Source organism: Protobothrops mucrosquamatus, unplaced genomic scaffold, assembly GCF_001527695.2.
Source record: "Protobothrops mucrosquamatus isolate PMUCROS unplaced genomic scaffold, P.Mucros_1.0 scaffold2584, whole genome shotgun sequence".
Classification (NCBI taxonomy): Eukaryota; Metazoa; Chordata; class Lepidosauria; order Squamata; family Viperidae; genus Protobothrops; species Protobothrops mucrosquamatus.
Window position 1 is genome coordinate 81,872 of NW_015388640.1, and position 21,139 is coordinate 103,010.

Genomic DNA, 21,139 nt, shown 5'->3' on the forward strand with positions numbered 1-21,139 from the left:
GTTAAAAAACAGAGCAATTGATACAAATATACAAAATTTAAAATAAATTAAAAGATATATTTAAATAGGCCTTTTCTTATTTTAAAAGTTGATTAAAATCCAATTTAAAATATCCCTAGGCCAGTCCTGCCAGCTGAAACAGCCATGTCTTGAGGGCGCGGCGGAAGGAGGGGAGATCCAGAATCACCCGGATCTCTGGTGGCAGCTCGTTCCAGAGGGTGGGAGCTCCAACAGAGAAGGCTCTCCCCCCTGGGGGTCGCCAACCGGGTCGCCAACACATCATCAAACAAGCTAACCAAAAATTATACAGCTTTGTGGGAAAATTGTGTGTGCTAATCTATAGTTATAAATGTAAAGCTGTGTTTGATAGGTTGATTGATTGAGCAATGCATTGATGTGAATAGAATAGAATAGAATAGAATAGAATAGAGCTGGAAGGGACCTTGGAGGTCTTCTAGTCCAGCCCCCTGCTCAAGCAGGAGAACCTATATCATCTCAGACAAGTGACTGTCTAGCCTCTTTTTAAAAATCTCCAGGGATGGAGCGCCCAGGGATGGGCGATTTCTGGAGGCAAGCTGTTCCACTGGTTAATTGTCCTCACTGTCAGGAAGTTTCTCCTTAATTCCAGGTTGCTTCTCTCTTTGATCAGTTTCCAACCATTGTTTCTTGTCTTGCCCTCTGTGCATTGGTGAATAACGTGACCCCCTCTTCTTTGTGTCAGACCCTCAAATACTGGAATACTGCTATCATGTCTTCCCTATTTCTTCTTTTCTTTAGACTAGCCAAACCCAAGTCCCGCAGCCGTTCTTCGTATGTTTTAGTCTCCAGGCCTTTGATCATCTTAGTTCCTCTTCTCTGAATTTTTTTCCAAACTCTCAACATCTTTTTGTGATATGGTGACCCAAACTGGCTGCAGTATTCCAGGTGTGGTCTTACTAGGGTTTTATAAAGCAGTACTAATACCTCGTGTGATCTTGATTCTATGCCTCTGTTTATATAACCCAGGATTGTATTAGCTTTTTTGGCTACTGCTGCACACTGCTGGCTCATGGTTAAATGATCGTCCACTAGGACTCCAAGGTCCCTCTCACAGTTACTGTTTTTAAGCCAAGTCTTGCCCAATCTGTACTTATACCTTTGATTTTTCCTGCCTACATGTAAAACTTTGCTTTTCTCCACATCAAAACTCATTTTGTTGGATAGGGCCCATTCTTCAAGTTTGTCAAGATCTTTTTGGATCTTGAGTTTGTCTTCTGGGGTGTTGGCTACTCCTGTCAGTTTGGTGTCATCTGCAGATTTGATGAGTTCCCCTTCAATTCTCTCATCCAAGTCATTGATGAAGATATTGAAGAGTGCTGGGCCTAGGATGGAACCTTGTGGTACCCCACTGCTTACTTCTCTCCATGTGGATGTAGTGCCATTGAGGACTATTCATTGAGTACAGTTTGCCAGCCAGCTACAGATCCATCTGGTGGTAATGTTGTCTATTCCACCTTTTTCTAGCTTGCCAAGGAGTAGGTTGTGGTGTACTTTACCAAATGCCTTACTGAAGTCTAAGTATATTATGTCCACAGTATTTCGCTGGTCTGTTAGTTTAGTCACTTTGTTAAACAATGAAATAAGATTGGTTTGGCATGATTTGTTTTTAACAAACCCGTGCTGGCTACTAGTTATAACTTTATTTACTTCTAGTTGTTTGTAGATCTGGTTTTTGATTATCTTTTCTAGGATCTTCCCAGGTATTGATGTTAAACTGATTGGTCTGTTTCCTGGGTCCATTTTTTCCCCCCTTTCTTGAAGATGGGAACTACATTAGCCCTTTTCCAATCCTCAGGTACTTCCCCTGTGCTCCAGGATTTTTGAAAGATGTGGTGCAGTGGTTCTGAGATAACATCTGCCAGCTTCTTCAGAACTCTGTGATGTAATCTGTCAGGCCCCAGTGATTTATATTCGTCAAGGTCAGATAGGTGTTCTCTTACCATTTTCTTGCTTATTTTAATTTTTGTTTCTAATTTTCTTTTGCAATGGTTTTTTGGGTATGTTGGGCTATGGTTTCTTTTTGTGTGAAGACTGATGTAAAGTATGAGTTAAGCAGCTCTGCTTTCTCCCTGTTGCCTGTTATTTCCTTGCCATCTTCTCTCTTTAGAGGACCTACAGTTTCCTTGACTATTTCTTGTTATTAATATGTTGGAAGAAAGTTTTTTTTATTATTCATGATTTCTGTTGCAAATCTTTGTTCTGAGCCTTTGCTTTCCTTCATCTTTATATGTTCTGGCTGTCTACTGATAATCAGCCTTAGTTATGTGCTCCTCTTTCCATTTTTTGTATTTGTTCTTTTTGTCTTTCAGTTTGTCAGAGAGATCTTTGTGCAGCCATGCTGGTTTCTTCTTGAATTTCTTGTTTATCTTTTTCAGTGACATTGTGCTGGTCTGGGCTTTTATGATCACATTTTTCAGAGTTTCCCATGGTTCTTGAGTTGTTTTCCGCTTTAGGATTTTCATCCATGGGATTTTTCCTAGGTTCTCTCTGAGTTTGTTAAAGTCAGCTCTTTTGAAGTTCAATCCAACAATGAATATGAAGGGGCAAAATCTTTTTACAAAGACATGATGTTTGATTTGCCTACTATATCTACAACAACATTTACAAGATTATGGAAAGATTCTTTGATGCAATGGACTATATTGATTGGGAAAGATGCTTGGCAAAAGAAGAGGACTAAAGTGAGAATTGAGGAATTAGATGATGGGGTGTATCAGAGGGAATATTTAAAAATTAAACACTTGTTTGAATATGGCTGAAGAAATAGAAAGATTTTAGTTTAAGAGGGATGAATCCTCCAAGTAAGACAATATTTTTTTTTCTTTCCTTTTTTTCTTTTGTTTTTCAATATAAGAACTATAAAAATGTGTGGGATGATCAACATAAAAGAAATGTTTTAGATATTTAAATGTAATTGATTTTAAGAAAATTCAATGGATAACTAAAATGGGAAAAATGTTTTGAATAGAGTTAAGAGATTAGATGATTGGATTTAATTATGGGTAAAGAGAACAGAAAAAATATGGAAATAAGTGTATACTAGGTCAAGAGGAATATGTATTTTAAGTAGTATATTATTTTCTTTTTTCCCCTTTTTTTCTTTTTTTCTTTCTCTCTCTCACGTCTTTTCTTTTTCTATGTCTTTCTTTTGTGTCTTTTTCTTACTTATTTTTTAAGACATGAAAACAGATTTAAATACTTTAAAGTAATTAATTCTGGGAAAATTTTAACCACTAGAAATGTTTTGAACATTGTAGGGAAAATAAATTTAAACAAGAATTGTAAACAGGATTTATGACAAGGCAACCAAGATGACCAAGAAAAAAAGCATGATATTGATGTGATTATTATTGGTAGAAATTTTAGAAAAATCTTTATATTTAATTATTACCTATCAAATTAATATGAATTATATTAATTTAAGGTTGCAAAGAGAATATTATTGAAGAACAGAAAATCAAGCAAAGCTATTATGTGGACTTTGGAATACAGAAATTAACTGTTAATGATTACTTTGTAAATATAAACTCAGACAACATGCTGTTTACCAAATAGTAAGGTGTTTATGTTAAAAAAAAATCAATAAAATATTTTTTAAAAATAAATAAAATTTTGATTTTTTTTTCATGCCTACATTTATGCAATTCACTCTTAATTACAAATATAATGGTACAATCTTGGTGTATGTGAGATGGGGAGAGAACTGCTTCTTATGTCTATGAAATAGGAAATGAATTTTGTGTGATAGAATGACTTGTATAGTTTAAGTTGTCCAGACATGTTAGCACACAATTTTCTACTGGACTGATGCCCTGAAATAAAAGAAGAAATGTATCTATGTAATAGAACTGGCTCCAAATCATGACGAAATCCAAAAACTGAAGAAGTTCTTGATAGCGTGCAGCAGACTGTCATGTACTTAAGTCAGAATATTCTAACCTAATTTATCAAAACATTCTACACAGATCTGCTCCTGATCTATTGTTCTAGAGTTCTTGTCATGCCTCCATAGGAGCCTGAATCTGCAGAGGAAAATGAGCTGGAACCTATGGAAGTCAAGGGAGAGTGTCTGTGGCTTCAGAGGAATGTGTGAAAGAGCAGGCAGAGGAAGGCCAGGGCCCTTCAGGAGTGGGACAGGAGGAACAGGAGAGACAGAATTCAGGTGATGAGCAAGGGCCACCCCCACCTGATCCTAGAGCACAGAGAGTGGAGAGAAGGAGGGAACAATGCAGGCAGACTCAACTACTTGGGAGGAGAGTGTCCTGCCCCTCTCCACAAGGCACACCTGGAGAATGAGATTTAAGGAGACGCTGTGGAGAGAGACATTCGTTGGAGTTTTGTGTGTGTTGTTCTGTGACTTCTGCTTGGAAACCCGGACATTCTGACCATTGGACTGACTGACAACGTTGCTTGGATGTTTAAGGAACTCGGACTGTATTTTGGCTCCCCTACTGAAACTGCTCAGGCAAGCGTGTATTCACACAGACTCATTAGGTTTATGATGTATGTGTCATTCTTTCTTATCTCCGTGGCCTTGAGTGGCTTCCTCTCCTAGTCAGACTGTGTGTGAGACTACTTGCAGTCAGAGGTGTGTGGGTCTTCCTTTGTTTGGAGGCTTGCCAGAAACATGGGAGCATTTGGGGAAAATTTGGAGCAATTAAAGGGCAGTTTGAATTGCCAGCTAACTGCATTGCCTCTTTGCTGTGCCCTGGATCATCACAGTTCTGGTACAGTGAAAAAGTGTTATTGTGGCACCTACATGAAAAAAAAATCCTCACTTATATAAAAAGTTGTGCCAGAGATGTGACAAAGGTCAGTCCTTAAATCACAGAGAATCACTTGTATTAAGATCCTGTTGAGGAAAAGGAATGTTCTCCCTCCATAGCAAAGCATCATCTGATTCTCACTTTCTAGATTATTGGGATTATATGCCCTGAATTGTCTTGTTCTAGAAGATGCCTGCAATCAGATGCAAGAATGTCTGACTCTCTGAACATCACTCCTCTAGATCAGTGGTTCTCAACCTGTGGGTCGGGACCCCATTTGGGGTCGATCGACCATTTCATGGGGGTCGCCAAGCAAGGCTGTCCGCCATTTTTTTTGTCCACCATTTTTTTTGTCCGCCATTTTTTCCCCCTTTTCCAGCGGGTGCCTTACCTCCCTTGGGCTGGGCCAGCTGGTGGTCAGCCTGCTCAGTCTCTGCCGCTTGCCAGCTACGCCTCGGCCGGCACAGGGGGCGGAACCACGCATGCGTGGCGCTCCCGGGCAGGGAAAGTCCTCGACTTATGACCTGTTGGGTAGTCCTCGACTTATGACCGGTTTAGTCCTCGACTTACGACCGGTTTAGTCCTCGACTTACGACCGGTTTAGTCCTCGACTTACGACCGGTTGGGGTCGCGGCATTAAAAAGGTTGAGAACCACTGCTCTAGATGATTGTATTCAGAATAGTTGGGAATTGAATGTACTTGCTGGTTTTCATTTAATTAAAGTACAAAAAATAAAATATACCTAGAAAGTTTTTTTTAATTCTGCAGCAAGGATGGATACCTCTTAGAACAAAGGGCCATAGAAAACCAACTAATGATGATGTAATATTGATTGACATTTTTTAACTTCTGGTTACTTGCAGCTCTTGAGACCTGAATTGTCTACTCCAGACTACAAAGAATATATTTCAATAAGAATGGTATGGAGTATGAATTGGGAATGAATTGACACAGGGCCGAGTTGGCTATTTCCAGATTCTGTGATTTCACCTTTAAAACAAATTGGATAATTTCTGCAGTGAATTTATACATAGACAAACATTGACTAGTTCCAGAAATTGAGAAACGCATCCTAAACAGCTTAAAATGCAGGTTAGTATAACAAACTATATAAACTATGTTCTTTTTTCCTTTAGCAATAGCAATATCACTTAGACTTATATACTGCTTCATAGCACTTTACAGTCCTTTCTAAGCAGTTTTACAGAGTCAGCATATTGCTCCCAACAATCTGAGTCCTCATTTTAGCAACCCTGAAGGATGGAAGGCTGAGTCAATCTTAAGCCAGTCAGGATCGAACTCCTGGCAGTGGGCAGTGAATTAGCCTGCAATATTGCATTCTAACCCACTGTGCNTTGAGTTCACTGCTAATTACTCCGAATTCAATAGAGTTCAGTACTTTATTATTATAAATTTATTACAATAGAACAGATAAGATATAATACATAACAAAGTACAGCGGTTTGTATAGTTATAAAAAAATCCGCTAAAATTAACATAAGTTCAGTTGATATTTACAACTTATAATAATCAATTTGTAGTCAGCTAAAATAAAAAGGAGAAATTGCATTGTACCATTAATTGCAAGAAGAAAAAAGTGTGGAAAAATTGGGCACATAAAGTGTTGTTGTTTTGTCCAGCTTAAATAAAATACAATGGACATAAAATTCATATGGTCACCTAGAAAAATATTTAATTGCATCACTGACATCTCCCTAGATTAAATAATGTCTTGAATAGCATTTTTTATTATATATTTCTACGATCCTGGTAAGCAGTAGTGAGCATTGTGACTGATCAGAGACATCTAATCAGTGTTAAATCGTGACCCTCACTTCAAATATTCTTCATTGTGAATCTTATTCTGCCCCAACTGCCTCTCAGGGATGAGCCACACTTTCTACTTGAGTCATCACCAGTGCAGGCCACTCATCACTTCCTGGATGCAAGAACAGATGTTGTTCTCCTCTCACTCCCAGTCTATTGCAAATGCACTTTGTATCCAGGTTTTCCAGCTTCATTTCAAAATTGCTGTTTTCCAACTTGAGACTCTGAACCCTTTTAAAGCAGATTGTCTCCATAACTTTGTTGTTTTCTTTTAAATAACAGAATAACAGAGGTGGAAGTGATCTTGGAGGTCTTCTAGTCCAACCCCCTGCTCAGGCAGGAAATCCTATACCATTTCAGACAAATGGTTGTCCAGTCTCTTCTTAAAAACTTCCAGTGTTAGAGCATTCACAACTTCTGGAGGCAGGTTGTTCCACTGGTTAATTGTTCTAACTGTCAGGAAGTTTCTCCTTAGTTCTAGGTTGCTTCTCTCCTTGATTAGTTTCCATCCATTGCTTTTCTTCCTGCCTTCAGGTGCTTTGGAGAATAGTTTGACTCCCTCTTCTTTGTGGCAGCCCCTGAGACATTAGAACACTGCTATCATGTCAACGCTAAGTTAATAAAGAACATAATTACTATAGTAAAAATTAATGCAGAAAGAAAGAAAGAATAAAGAAAAAGAAAATAAATGTATAAAGTGACTTCTAACCTTCATCACAAGTATGAAATATTTTAGTAACTTTTCATTTCCCCTTAACAACTAATGATCTCTTCATCTCATGGTCCATCTCTAATCTATAAACAAACCCATAAAGCATTATCACTTCAATCCTGGTATAAACAGTGTCTATTAAGAGTTGCCAGAAATAACGTATTTATTGATCACATATACCTTGATCACATAAATCAACTGTACCCCTTTATAAAACCCTAGTAAGACCACACCTGGAATACGGCAGCCAATTTTGGTCATCATATCACAAAAAAGATGTTGAGAGTTTGGAAAAAATTCAGAGAAGAGCAACTAAGATGTTCAAAGGCCTGGAGACTAAAACATATGAAGAACAGCTGCAGGAATTGGGTTTGGCTAGTCTAAAGAAAAGAAGAAAAGGGGAGACATGATAGCAATATTCCAGTATTTGAGGGGCTGCCGCAAAGAAGAGGGGGTCACGTTATTCTCCAAAGCACCAGAGGGCAGGACAAGAAACAATGGTTAGAAACTGATCAAAGAGAGAAGCAACCTGGAATTAAGGAGAAACTTCCTGACAGTGAGGACAATTAACCAGTGGAACAGCTTGCCTCCAGAAATCGCTCCATCCCTGGGCGCTCCATCACTGGAGATTTTTAAAAAGAGGCTAGACAGTCACTTGTCTGAGATGGTATAGGTTCTCCTGTTTGAGCAGGGGGCTGAACTAGAAGACCTCCAAGGTCCCTTCCAGCTCTATTCTATTCTTCTGTAATGTCATAGAACTTAATTGTTTTCATTTCTTTTATACTTCTTCTCACAAGATTCATGAAACTCTTTTGTAAATTGAATATGGAAGAATTATTCAGGTTGCTCTCTTGGTTTATTATTTGTAATTCCTTTTTTATTTTTTAAAACCTCAGCTGATGTAATGGTATGTGAGAATGGTGTGAGGATGAGGGGAAAAGATGAGGGGAAAAGATGCTGCCATGGAAATGATCAGTTAAGAGAGGGGGAAAACAGTCAAAGGAAGAAACCTAGGAAGGACCTGCCCTAATTGATCAGGCAGTTAAAATGGGCAACAGGAGATTTGGACCTTCAGACTTGCAAGATTAGGTTAATGAGAATTTACAATAAAATAGAATTAGCACGTTTCCTGTCTGGTTTAGCTGGGAGGGCTGACAGCTGATTTCTTTTGTATGCCTAATGAAACTTCTTTTTCCATGTCATTTTTGTAGCTTGTCATTTATAGAACCATTTTTGGTGCCAACTCAGCCTCTGTCTTGTTCTTCTTCTTCTGCCATTTCTTTCAAAACATTTTTGGACATAGTTTATTTTGAATCATCCTACAGCTGTTAATCAGGTTTATGTACCCTTTATCTTTGATTAAAATCTTTAGTGCCCTCTGGTGTTCGGTTTTTAAAATTGTTTATCTCTTTTACATCATAGAAAAATTCAATACAAGTCAACTTTCCCACTGAAAGGATTCTTTATAAATTCCAAATATCTTAGTTCAAATTTATCTGAATATTTAATCCATTTATAACTTTCTAAAATCAAAGACTTTATTATTTAATTAATTACTTACTTACTTACTTACTTACTTACTTACTTACTTACTTACTTACTTACTTTAGTACTTAAGCTTATAGTTGAAATTTTCTTTAGAAAAATTCAAGAATTGAAGGCAGATTCACACTAGGATTTCCTCCTTGAGTCAGACTCCTTAGGGATTCTCCTTTTTCAAGATGTGATTAATGGATCAACAGTTGTCTGTGCCAGCCAAACTACAACTCTTCTAGCATCTCTATTTTCTTGTAATCTAACCCTCATTTCATCTACATATGACAGGATCTTCATCTGCATTCCCAATATATCTGTGTTTTGAAAATATTAGAGTGAAAGTTTCTTTTTATATCTTTTACAGTAGCAATCTAATGAAGGATGTAGTGTTGCAATGGTGTTCAGATGTGACATGTTGATGACAAAAATGTGTTAAATGCATTTCTGTTGTCAGGGAACATTCCTGAGTGCCAATCTTCTCACTGTCATAATTTGCACATTTAGAAATACACCATCAGAAACGATTATCATAACCACATAAAACAGGAACATCCAGAAGACACAAAGAAACTGAGAACAAACTAGAAGGCAGTAAAACGAATGTTAATTGTTAAATGTAATATATATTTCACTTATTCATACAACTGTTTATTTATAGTATTCTCCACTCTTACTTTTAATTTCTCAGAAACTACGTTTCTACTGGACTTTCTGCAAAGATAGAAGATAGCTTTTATCCAAGCTTTCCCTCTGCTGTGTGTGTTTTTAGAGGTTTTGAAGTTATGTATCCAGAATTTCTGCTCTGACTGATGATGATGGTGGGGGGTAGTGGTGGTGGTGGTGAGGAGGAGGAGGAGGAGGAGGAGGAGGAGGAGGAGGAGGAGGAGGATGAGGATGATTCCTTTAGAAAATGCTTAGGGAATAGAGTGGAGAGGGCTTTGCTGGCTACTAACTTTGAAACATTTGTTTTAAATGAATGATCTACTAATATAGGGAAATATTTCTGCCATATAAGAAAAGCTAACAACAGGTCTATTAGCACAAATTCAAGACTATACAAAATACATATATAGTCCAGCAAAACTGAAGGTAGAATGGTCTAGGACAGGTCATCTGGAGTTTTGATAGCATTTTCTATCATCCTGATCAGATTTTATAGTGTAATTATCATAATTGCTTTTCATATGTGTAATGTTATACAAACAGACTTTGACAAAGAAGGAAACTGGAATGTTGTTTCATGCTTCAGAAGGATGCATCCTGGGTTCTGAATATCATCTCCTTTGACAAAGGTCAGTTCATTTATAATCTTTAATTTAGTAATAATTTGATTAAAACTGCTACAACTAACCATAGCACTTATGCATAGCACTTATTAATTTATCTCCTTTTGACCTGATTGAAAGTTAATGTTAATTATGATTAACTTGAACAGAGTAGATCTAATTAATTAAATAATATTAAATTACTAATTAAGGTTTGGGTGATACAGCAGGAATATTAATAGCCCTCTTCTTATTTTTGCTTTCTCTCAAGTGTATGCATCAGGAAAACTGAAATGTACATTAAAGGAGATTAAGAAACATACTTGACCAGATTTTTCATATTTCAAAAGTATAAATTTGGGCTTAACACTCGCATATACAACCCCCGTACCATACAGGGTTTGGTGTGTGATTCATAAACTGCAAGTAGCCATAATACAAATGTAATTTGAAAAAATAATCCAGGAAAAGAAAAGCATTGATAATGCATCTATAGGTGAGCAAGTATAAAGAGAATGAATAGGTGTACAGCAATTTCAAATACTGTAAAAGATTTATAGTACAATCAATTCTTTAATATAAATTACAGATATAGACATATTTTTTTCTTTTCATAATGCCATAATATGTATTGTTATGCAATAAATTGAATGTTTATAGTTGGTAACTTGTACAATACCTTCTTTAAGGGGATGTCTGTCAATGTAAAAGAAAGCTGTTGAAAGGGAGAGGAGAAATCCATGTCAATATAATACATGCCAAATTATGTCAAAATGGATTTTCTTCTTAAGCATTTTAACTTATGGAGGGAAATCACTTTTCAGTGGCATATTTATAGCCCATCCCTTCATAATGGATGGAAACAATACTTGTGTCTACAAAAAGGCACAGCCATGTTCCACCTATGCCATTTTCAGAGGTCTATAACTGCCATGGTTTCCTAAGTCCAGGGGTAGGGAACCTTGGCTCTTTTATGACTTGTGGACTTCAACTCCCAGAATTCCTGAGTCAGCATGGCTGGTTCAGGAATTTTGTGTATTGAGGTCCACAAGTCATAAAAGAACCAAGGTTCCCTATCCCTGCCTAAGTCACTTCACATTATTACCTAACTCTTAGTGTATGAGAACAACACAGAAAAGGGGACCATTGTTACAAATAGTAAATATTATTCTTGCCTTCAAAAAGGAGAAAAAAAGAAAAACAAGATTATAGACAGGTCATTGTGATAGTGTCCTGATTTCCTTTTTGATAGAGTGATGATTATGATTGACCCAGGAATATGGTGGATGACCTTGACCTCAGTCAAGAATTTATCTCAAACCTCTCATTTCATGGGGGTCGCCAAGCAAGGCTGTCCGCCATTTTTTTGTCCGCCATTTTTTTTGTCCACCATTTTTTCCCCTTTTCCGGTGGGTGCCTTACCTCCCTTGGGCTGGGCCAGCTGGTGGTCGGCCTGCTCCATCTCTGCCGCTTGCCAGCTATGCCTCGGCCGGCGCAGGGGGCGGAACCACGCATGCGCGGTGCTCCCGGGCAGGGAAAGTCCTCGACTTACGACCGGTTGGGTAGTCCTCGACTTACGACCGGTTTAGTCCTCGACTTACGACTGGTTTAGTCCTCGACTTACGACCGGTTGGGGTCGCGGCATTAAAAAGGTTGAGAACCACTGCTATAGCAGAAGATTCCTGCACTGGTCTAGAGGTTCAACTATACAATCTCCAAGATAAATTCTACTGAACCCCTCACATTCTATGATTCCATCTCCTTTATCTCTTTTTGCAGTCTCTCCTCTCCCTTCTGCTCTTCAAATATTGTTCACAGCAGTTGCTTTCTAGAGGCAAATAAGAGCAAGAAAGTTATCTCAATTCTTTCCCGTTCTCACTGGAAATCCTAGGAAAATTTCAATTTAACCTAAAATGATCTTGAGATCTACATTGATTGACTGATCAGGTGCCACCAAGCTATTCTTTACTCTTAGCAACAACACAGACAGATTCTCTAACCTGGGCTTTGAAGTCTTACAATGATGCACTCATTACCATTATAACTGAGTCCATTCACCTTTCAAGTTAGATGCTATCGATATGAAGTGAGGGAGAACAAGCTAAAACAAACCTGAAATCATCACTAAAAGTGCTGTGTGGTTGTTTAGACCCAGTGGTCCACTGGAAAGAAACATCAAAGATAAGACAATACTACGCAATATAAATTATAAACTCAACCCCTCCCGTACACACTGTGATTCCAGAGTTTTTGATGAACTATTCCCTGTGAATGGAAATTCTCATCCCTTCTCTTTTCCCACCCTGGCATTTGTTATATATAAAAACCTATAGCAATGTAGTAGTATTTTTCAGGCAATTTGCTGGTTTTGTGAAGATGCCAGTTTAAGTATTATACAACGGGGAGGAAAGCCCATTTCATATCACACAGAGTTACAGGAGACAGTTCAAAGGAGTCCATTTTTCCTTCCAGAACTAACAGGATCTAGTGCACATCCTTAGCAAAACCTGGCTCTCTTTGCATTGCACAATTATTTTCTTAATCAAGTGTCACATCTAGGAGTTCTTCTTTATCCTAGAACATAAATTGAGATTTGACACCCTGAAACAATCAACTGCCTCATAGCTGGAAAACATTCATTTTCTGATATAGCTTCATGACCAGTCATCCAAGCAAACAACCTTTGCTTTGTTTAAGGATCTCCTCTTTTATTTTCTATTGGGGGGGGGGGGAAATGTCCAGTTGGTGTTTTTTTTTAAAAAAAAAACCTTTTTATGTGTCAATTATCGCTGAGAGACCTGAAACATTCTTTTATACTGGGGCTGTGTGGAAGGGATAGTTAAAATTTCAAGCAATTATCCGCTTTTGCAATTCTCAGGGAGACAATAGTATTCTGTTTTGTACTGTGTTGCTGCTGGGTAGTATGGAAGCATCTTTCATGGCTGCAATTAAAGGCATCTGTATCTCACTAATTCCTCCCCTGCTTCTTTCCATGTCTCAATTCTTAGAGCTGCAATGAACAAAGAATATGGGAAAGAGAAGCTATTTTTCACAAGATGGTTATCCAGGAATTATAAACTTAGCATCTACATTCTGTAGCATCACATCCCCTCTGGAATGAGATGCCCCCAAGATCCGAGTGGTCCTCACACTGTTGTTGTTCAGAAGAGTGGCAAAGACCTGGCTCTTTGTCTTTGGCAAGGGAAGGTGAGACCCCCCTCCCTCACTCCATTTCCTCTGATGTACAGTATTTAGTGCTTGTCATCTTTTATCTTCTAAGGATTTCATTGCAATTTCTTCATTTGGTTGTTGTGAGCTAACCATAGGCACACAACAATGATCATTACTGTTTGCACAATATTTATTTATTTATTTAAAACATTTTGATATCCACCCATCTTATAAGAAACTCTGAGCAGCTGCCCATGTTTGAAGTCTAGTTAAATTTAACCTTGTTTTGGGTTTGTTTGTGCATGTACAGCTTAGGATGTACTGTAAACCCATTTTGTTAATTTAGTGCTCAGTCTATTGTGTGGACCCAGGAAACAGATTATTGAAGCAACTGGTAATTATGCGCTGTGCAAAGGCAGTTGTGTCCAAAGGAAAGGTAAAGAACAGATAGACTTTATTTTCTGTTGCCTTTTCTTGTTTACTCATTTGCTCTCAACACCCAGAAGGAAAGAAAGGGCAGTCAGTTGAACAGAAATGTCAACAACAACATGCTCAGTAATGCTTAACACAGTTGGCCCACTCCAAATCACCACCAACATGTGATAGTCTAAGCCAAAGAACAGTGATCATCTGCAGCTCTGGGGGCAGCACAACACTGTAAAATTGGGCTCCCTGGTGGCAAAGAGATTGAGAGAGGGAGAGAGAGAGAGAGAGAGAGAAGGAATTGTGGTGACACACACAACGAAAATGGGTCCCGCTGGGACCAGTTCTAAAAGAGAAAATGTACACAGAAGAGAGGGCAGAAACTGAAGCTGATCCTCACAGTTGCAGTTCACGGAAGCTTAGGACTTTTAATGAAATTGGCTGCCACCAATTGGCTTCTTTTGATAGTTGCCCAAATGCCTATCCTGCCAAGCCAAAAAGAAAGCAGAGTCCCACCTTGAAGGCATGTGGCCAAGGTCATGCTAAATCTGAGACCATCCTGGGACAGAGATGAAGTAGCTAGGAAGGTGATATTGGGATTACCCAAGAGTATGAGGAAACAGCCACTGATGAGACGGAGAGAAGGGACACGGGACAGGAAGGCAAGAAAGAGGCAATGTGGCAGGTTTGGGTGAGTTGACCAAGTCTTTCAGCCTTGGGAAGCTGCACTGAAGCCAAGCCACTACCCGCCTAGCCTTCCAAAAAGCACCGACTTGGCTTTCCCTCCAAGTGCTGGGATAGGGTGAGGTGGAAGAGAGGATTTAAGTAGACGCGACTTGTGGAAGCTTAACTTGACAGATTTTTAACGTTTATGGGTTTCATAGCTGTATGCACTGTTTTGTTTTGCAATAGCGGCGTAGCTCGGGTGTAGGATGAGGGTGAAGGTTCGTTCTCCGAGCTTGGGGGTTGGTTTCTCAGCGTTTCGTTACCAGGCTAGGCAACATCTTCAGCGGAGTTTAGTGGGGATGTCCGTGTCAGTGCTCTTCTGTTTATAAGGGCTTATAAACAGAAGGGCGCGAAACCCTTATAAACAGAAGAGGCACTGGCAGAGACATCCCCCTAAACTCCGCTGAAGATGTTGCCTAGCCTGGTAACGAAACGCTGGGAAACCAACCCCCAAGCTCGGAGAACGAACCTTCACCCTCATCCTACACCCGAGCTACGCCGCTATTGCAAAACAAAACAATGCACACAACTGTGAAACCCATAAACGTTAAAAAAAATCTGGCACTGAAGTTAAGCTTCCACAAGTGGCGTCTACTTAAATCCTCTCTTAAAACCGACCCGCAAGCTCGGAGAACGAACCTTCACTCTCACTGTTTTGTTTTCTTATGGGTGTGATTTTAATCGGTTGGCTGAGTCCGATATGTGATGGGCGGCTCTATAAGTGTTTTGGATAAACAAGCAAAGGAACAAAAAGTTCCGAAGGGGAAAAAAAAAAAACGTCCTTCCTCCGGGCTGCCTCTTGGCCTTTTGCTCGCTCGCCAGAGGCAGGACGAACGGGCCCTCCTGCCCCAGGGAGTCTGTTGGCACTTGTTGGCTTGGCTTTCCTTGGCACAGGGAGTCTGTTGGCTTGGCTTGGCGGCGGCGTCCGTCTGAGCAGGGAGAAGTCTCCTCTTGCAGGAGCAGATTGGCGGGAAGCGGGGGAGGGAGGGAGGGAGGCGGAGGGGGCGCCCTCCCCGCCTTGCCCTCCTCCCACCTCTTTTCTCCCTCTCGCTCTTCGTAGGTGCTGACGCGCCGCTCGCCTCCTATTAATCATCCCTGCGAGCCGACGAGCTGCAACTAATGCCAGTTGGGCTGGAGGCGGTGCGCAGCTCCGTCCTTTTTCCCGCTCTCCCTGCGCCCGCGCCCGCGCCCGGGCTTGCCGGAGCAAAGGACGGCGGCGCTCGCCCTCAGCCTGTGCCCGGAGGAGAAAGGATGCTGAGCTGCCGCCGGGCTGCCCGGGCACTCGCGCCGCCCCTGCCCCCTTGAGCTCTCGGGCCGACGGGGCGGAGGATGGCCCCTGCGCCAGGCTGGTGGCGGGCGCTGCTGGAGGCATGGACTCGGCAGCGGCTGGCAGGAACTCCTCCGGCCCTCCTGGCCCCAACGGCACGGTGAGCGGCGGCGGCGGAGGCGGCGGTGGCGGCGGGGGTGGCGAGTCGCCGGGCAGCGGCAGCGCCATCCTCATCTCCTTCATCTACTCCGTGGTGTGCCTGGTGGGTCTGTGCGGGAACTCCATGGTCATTTACGTGATCCTGCGCTACGCGAAGATGAAGACCGCCACCAACATCTACATCCTCAACCTGGCCATCGCGGACGAGCTGCTGATGCTGAGCGTGCCTTTCCTGGTTACCTCCACGCTGCTCCACCACTGGCCCTTCGGGTCGCTGCTCTGCCGCCTGGTGCTCAGCGTGGACGCGGTCAACATGTTCACCAGCATCTACTGCCTGACCGTGCTCAGCGTGGACCGCTACATCGCGGTGGTGCACCCCATCAAGGCGTCGCGCTACCGCCGGCCCACCGTGGCCAAGATGGTTAACCTGGCCGTCTGGGGGCTGGCCCTCGTCATCATTCTGCCCATCCTCATCTTCTCCCGGACCGAGGCCAACACGGACGGCACGGTGGCCTGCAACATGATGATGCCCGAACCGAAGCAGAAGTGGCTGGTGGTCTTCGTGGTCTACACTTTCCTCATGGGCTTCCTCTTCCCCGTGGTGGCCATTAGTCTCTGTTACATCCTCATCATCGCCAAGATGCGCATGGTGGCGCTCAAGGCCGGCTGGCAACAGCGCAAGCGCTCCGAGCGGAAGATCACGCTCATGGTCCTCATGGTGGTCACGGTCTTCGTCATCTGCTGGATGCCTTTCTACGTCGTGCAGTTGGTCAACCTCTTCGTCGAGCCCGACGACGCCACCATCAGCCAGCTCTCCGTCATCCTGGGCTACGCCAACAGTTGCGCCAACCCCATCCTCTACGGCTTCCTCTCGGACAACTTCAAGCGCTCCTTCCAGAGGCTCCTGTGCCTGAGCTGGATGGACAACGCCGCCGAGGAGCCGGTCGACTACTACGCCACCGCCCTCAAGAGCAGGGCCTACAGCGTGGAGGACTTCCCCGCCGACAACTTCGGCGAGTCAGGCAGCGTGTACCGGAACGGGACTTGCACCTCCAGGATTACAACCCTCTGAAGGCAGCTTGCTGACTCTCCCGGGCCGGATCCAACGGAGTGGAAGGGGAGGGGGGGCGGGCGGGGGAGATCGAGCCAAGAAAAAGCCTGGGGGGGGGGACAGGGAAAAGGACGGGCGGCTCTCCGCTGGCCATCTTCGGCTTCTAAGCTGGACGCTCCTTCTTCCTTCTCTGGCAAGGGATGAGTTCTTGGGCGGCCTGGCCGGTTCTCCAGCCTTTTCCGCTTACCTACGTCCCGGAGCCTAGAGTCTCTCTAGTCTAGTGGTTTCTTTGAGGCCCGCGGCCCGCGAGTGTGCTCTTTATCGGCGAGGGCGCCTGGGCTTGGCATCAAGTTGAGGACTACTGGATCCCCCCTCGATATCCAAGTCCCGCGCGAAAGATTGCTGAGCGCTGCTGGAAGGTTTTGCTCCTGGCTTCAGAAAAGAAACCAAACCAAATCAGGACCTGGGTTGCCTTTATGTGTTGCGGCAGCCTAAAGAGATGCTGAGGGGTGGGCTCAACACATACCCCTCTAGAGCTGTGGGTATTTCTGGTGGTTAGGGGTGTGTAGTGTGTTGTTTCAGAAGTTGGGACTGGACTCAGTCTTGATAAGCTCACCTGGTGTACTCAGTGGTTCGCCTGAGCCAACCAGCAGTTGGCATTTAAAAACATACCCGCTTAGCTTTACAATGACCCTTGTTTCTAAATCATCCCACAGTTCCATCTCTGGAAAAGAAAAATAATTCCAGATTTGCCAGAAGGTTGGCAAAAAAATCCTTTTCGCCCTTTCCAAGAACTTCCCCAGCAGGAAGCAAATGATCCGGAGGCAGTGCAAAATATTAGATCCGCTTGGCAGTCCCAGGAGAAAGCTAACTATTCTATCAGCTTAATAGAAACGAACAATCTATCTTTTTCCCCCCTGGGTCACAATTTCTATTCACTGGCTCTGAGCAAGCCTGGGGGAAATGGCGATCCATCTGGAAAGGGAAAGGAAACCAGTCCAGTAGAAAGCAAGCACGGTTTTGTTATCTCAAAGCAGCAGCTGGCTGTTGATAAGATAGAAAGCGCCAGGCTCCCACTTTTTCCCAGCAACTATCAAGATCTGCGTCCTGAACTGCCAGCGGTGTTTGCTTTGGGAAGCATTTTGAATCAAGGGGAGGGGAGAACAGCAAGATTACAGTTCTGGGCTGGTATTTGTTATGAACCACCAGCAGAGAGAAGTAAGGGACTGTAAGGAGAAAAGAGTAGTTTGTGAATGGGAGGCTGGGGAGGGTTTTTGTTTTTTTAAAGCCTTCTTTGTGACATCAAGATTACTTCAGCCACAAAAGTACTCACCAATGGTTACCTCAGAAAATATATATATATCTGGCTTTAGAGGAATAATGATTAAATTGCTTGAAAAATTCAGTCAAAACTACCCTTCTAACTGTTCAAAAGCAATTCAAAATGAAAAAAAAAACAATGTAGCAAAATTCGAGATTATTTATTTACTTACTTACACAACTTATGCCAGTTGAATCAATCCACCTCAGATGATGATTAGTAATTTGTCTTGCTAGATCCGGCCCAACATCATTTAGACCAGTGCTTATCTCCAAGTTTAAAAATCAACCAAGGAAAAGTCACAGGAGATGCAAAGCATTGATTTAATATGTTGTGCTCTTTTAACTGGACCTCAAATTCAGTAACAAGGAGGTCTGTAACCTTTTTTTCTTCTAGAAAGCATAAATCCTATGGGAGACCTCTAGTCCTTCCCATTGTAATCATAATATATAGCGCTGAGAGTGGAGTTCTAGGCCTGGTTTGTTTTGAGTCATGTTCTTTGTTATAGTTTTTATTTATTATTTGGCTGTAACAAAGATTCAGTTTGATTTGAGTCATATTCTGTCCCTTTAGAATTAGGGTGCATATTTCACATAACTGATGGAGACTAAAAAAAAGAGTTCAAGAACAACAAAACGGCTAAATGATGATAGCACAAATGGCCTCATCTGACCAAATATTTTCTCTATAAAGCAGCCAAGAAGAGATCCTACAAAAGAAATAACTAAAAACAAGGTGCTGGAGTGGGACTTGGGGAGGATCCAGGCCACCCTCTTTTCCCCACTTCTACCCAGATGAAATGTATTCTTCATTTTGCATTAGTTGAATTTATAATACGCTTGTTTAAATATTTTGCTTTGTGTTACATTTCTTGGGAGCCAGTTTTCAAATGTAAAATAAATAATTTTCCTTTTTATATTTCTAATTCTATGTAGTTTCTATGTTGTGGAGACAATTCTCTATAAAACAGTCCTGAAAAATAGATTTGGGAGTATACAGATTCATGATGCTTATATCTGTTTAAAGCACTTTCTTTGGTCAGAGAATGTTTGTAGTTTGGGAAGGAATTCCTTTTGTTCTTGTATTTTGTCTCCTGTCCTATATTGTTACTGTATATGTTTTGGAAAAGTGTTTTTTTATAAAGAATAATGATGGCTAAAATACAACTCTTACTATCCTTTGCTTTAGATTTATCACAAATAGTTTGATGAAAATAAAAAAAAACAATTTAATGCCCAAATAAAAAGCAGATCTGAAATGGAAATCCTAATATTCCAAATATTTTCTATTTAATTTAATTAGCAGAAGGATCATTAAAAGGAACTGAGGTAAGAACTGTGATAAAATAGGTTCGTATTTGCTTGAAAATATGTATTCATAAAGTACAGATCATTTTGGAATAAACCTATTCAAATTACAATCACGATCTCCTAATGCCTTTTAAAAATAAGAGTGTATTTTCACCATCATACAAGAGTGTAACACCATCTTGTATGATGGTGTTAGTAAACATTTCAAGTTTAAAGCAGGATGAGTTGAGAAAACATAACTTTATAATTACTCAACTTTATTATCTTATTTACAATCCAATTTCCATGATAAATTCTTATCAATTTTATTCTGATAACTTGCAGAGGTTTTGACAATTTCTTGAACTTTAACAATAGTTCAGTTTCTTGCAATTTAGTTAGTTAATTAATTAATGTCAGCACTTAATATGGTACTTTTGAATGGGATGCAAATAGAAAAAAAATCCTCAGTGCATTCGGCTTGGATTAATAATGTTCTTAATACTACAAAACTTGAACTCATTTTATCAAGCAGAATGTCCTACTAAACCTGTGAGAAAAATATGTATAATACTGCTGTAAATTAGATATTAAAACTTGCAACAATATTGTACTGTAATTAAATCACATATATTTGTACTTTTCAACAATATGTACGTTGTTCAAAAGTACTTATTCATAGCCAAACGCTGCATTTCTCTCAGTGAAATTTTATTCTTTGTGTCTGAATTGTGCTTCCAGATTAATCAGAAAAAAGGGGGGGAGGGAATTAAGAACTAACACTAGAAGACAAAAATAAGCCTAAATGCAGTTTAGTCTCTTCAAATAGGCTGAACACTATTTGGACAAACTTTGTTGCACTGCTTGACAGAGCTATCTGAAAAAGTACATTTAAAAAAGCTGGAAGAAAGACCTCTGAAAAGAATTATTCATAATCTGTGGAATTAAAGGAAAAATGTTATGTTTATTTTACAATTCAATCTTATGTGTGTCTACTCAGAAGTAACTCTCACTGGTTGTCACAGGACCTATTTCCCATAAAGGATGTACAGGATAGCAGCCTCACAAATGTCAAAAGATTGATCATTAACTATTTATTATAAAAGTTACCAAAATACAAGATTTTGAATCATGCTTTTAGCCTGTATTTTGGAGTATTAACTTGACATGTATTTTAATTCGTTTACTAATTGCACCTTGCCTTTTTTCAGGGCTCCCTTTCCATGTAAATTCTAACCTGCCACTGAAATGAAAAGCATCAAATTGTTTAGGGCAGAAACACTACTGTACCAGTTTATAATACTGTTTTACAATATTAGAACAGCATTTCAACTTTAGATCACTTATTTCCTTAAGAGAGTATCTATCCAGTACTCTTACGTTGTGACCTTCCTCCAGCAATGCTGTAACTCAGTGTTAGCTTAATAAATAGATGTCTTTAACACTTATTTGCAATCCATTTTTTATTGTTCCTCTGCAATTGCCTGACTGGTTTTGATCTTTAAAGGACATTGAAAAAGCATATGATTGCACATAGCCCTGACATTTGTTGAGACAAATAAACAAGGATTTGCTTGTTCTTTTGT

The 21,139-nt window shown here is 40.7% G+C and overlaps 1 protein-coding gene across 1 annotated transcript; it reads left to right on the forward strand.

Moving 5' to 3' along the window:
- Nucleotides 1–15,836: 15,836 nt before the first annotated feature.
- Nucleotides 15,837–16,964, forward strand: LOC107295952 (somatostatin receptor type 1). Its single transcript, XM_015825289.2, has one exon. It carries the CDS (start codon nt 15,837–15,839, stop codon nt 16,962–16,964), a length of 1,128 nt encoding a protein of 375 aa, XP_015680775.2.
- Nucleotides 16,965–21,139: the final 4,175 nt, after the last annotated feature.

Excerpts from the sequence above, each read along its gene's own strand:
- LOC107295952 (XM_015825289.2), top strand. The coding sequence starts at position 15,837 with ATGGACTCGGCAGCGGCTGGCAGGAACTCCTCCGGCCCTCCTGGCCCC.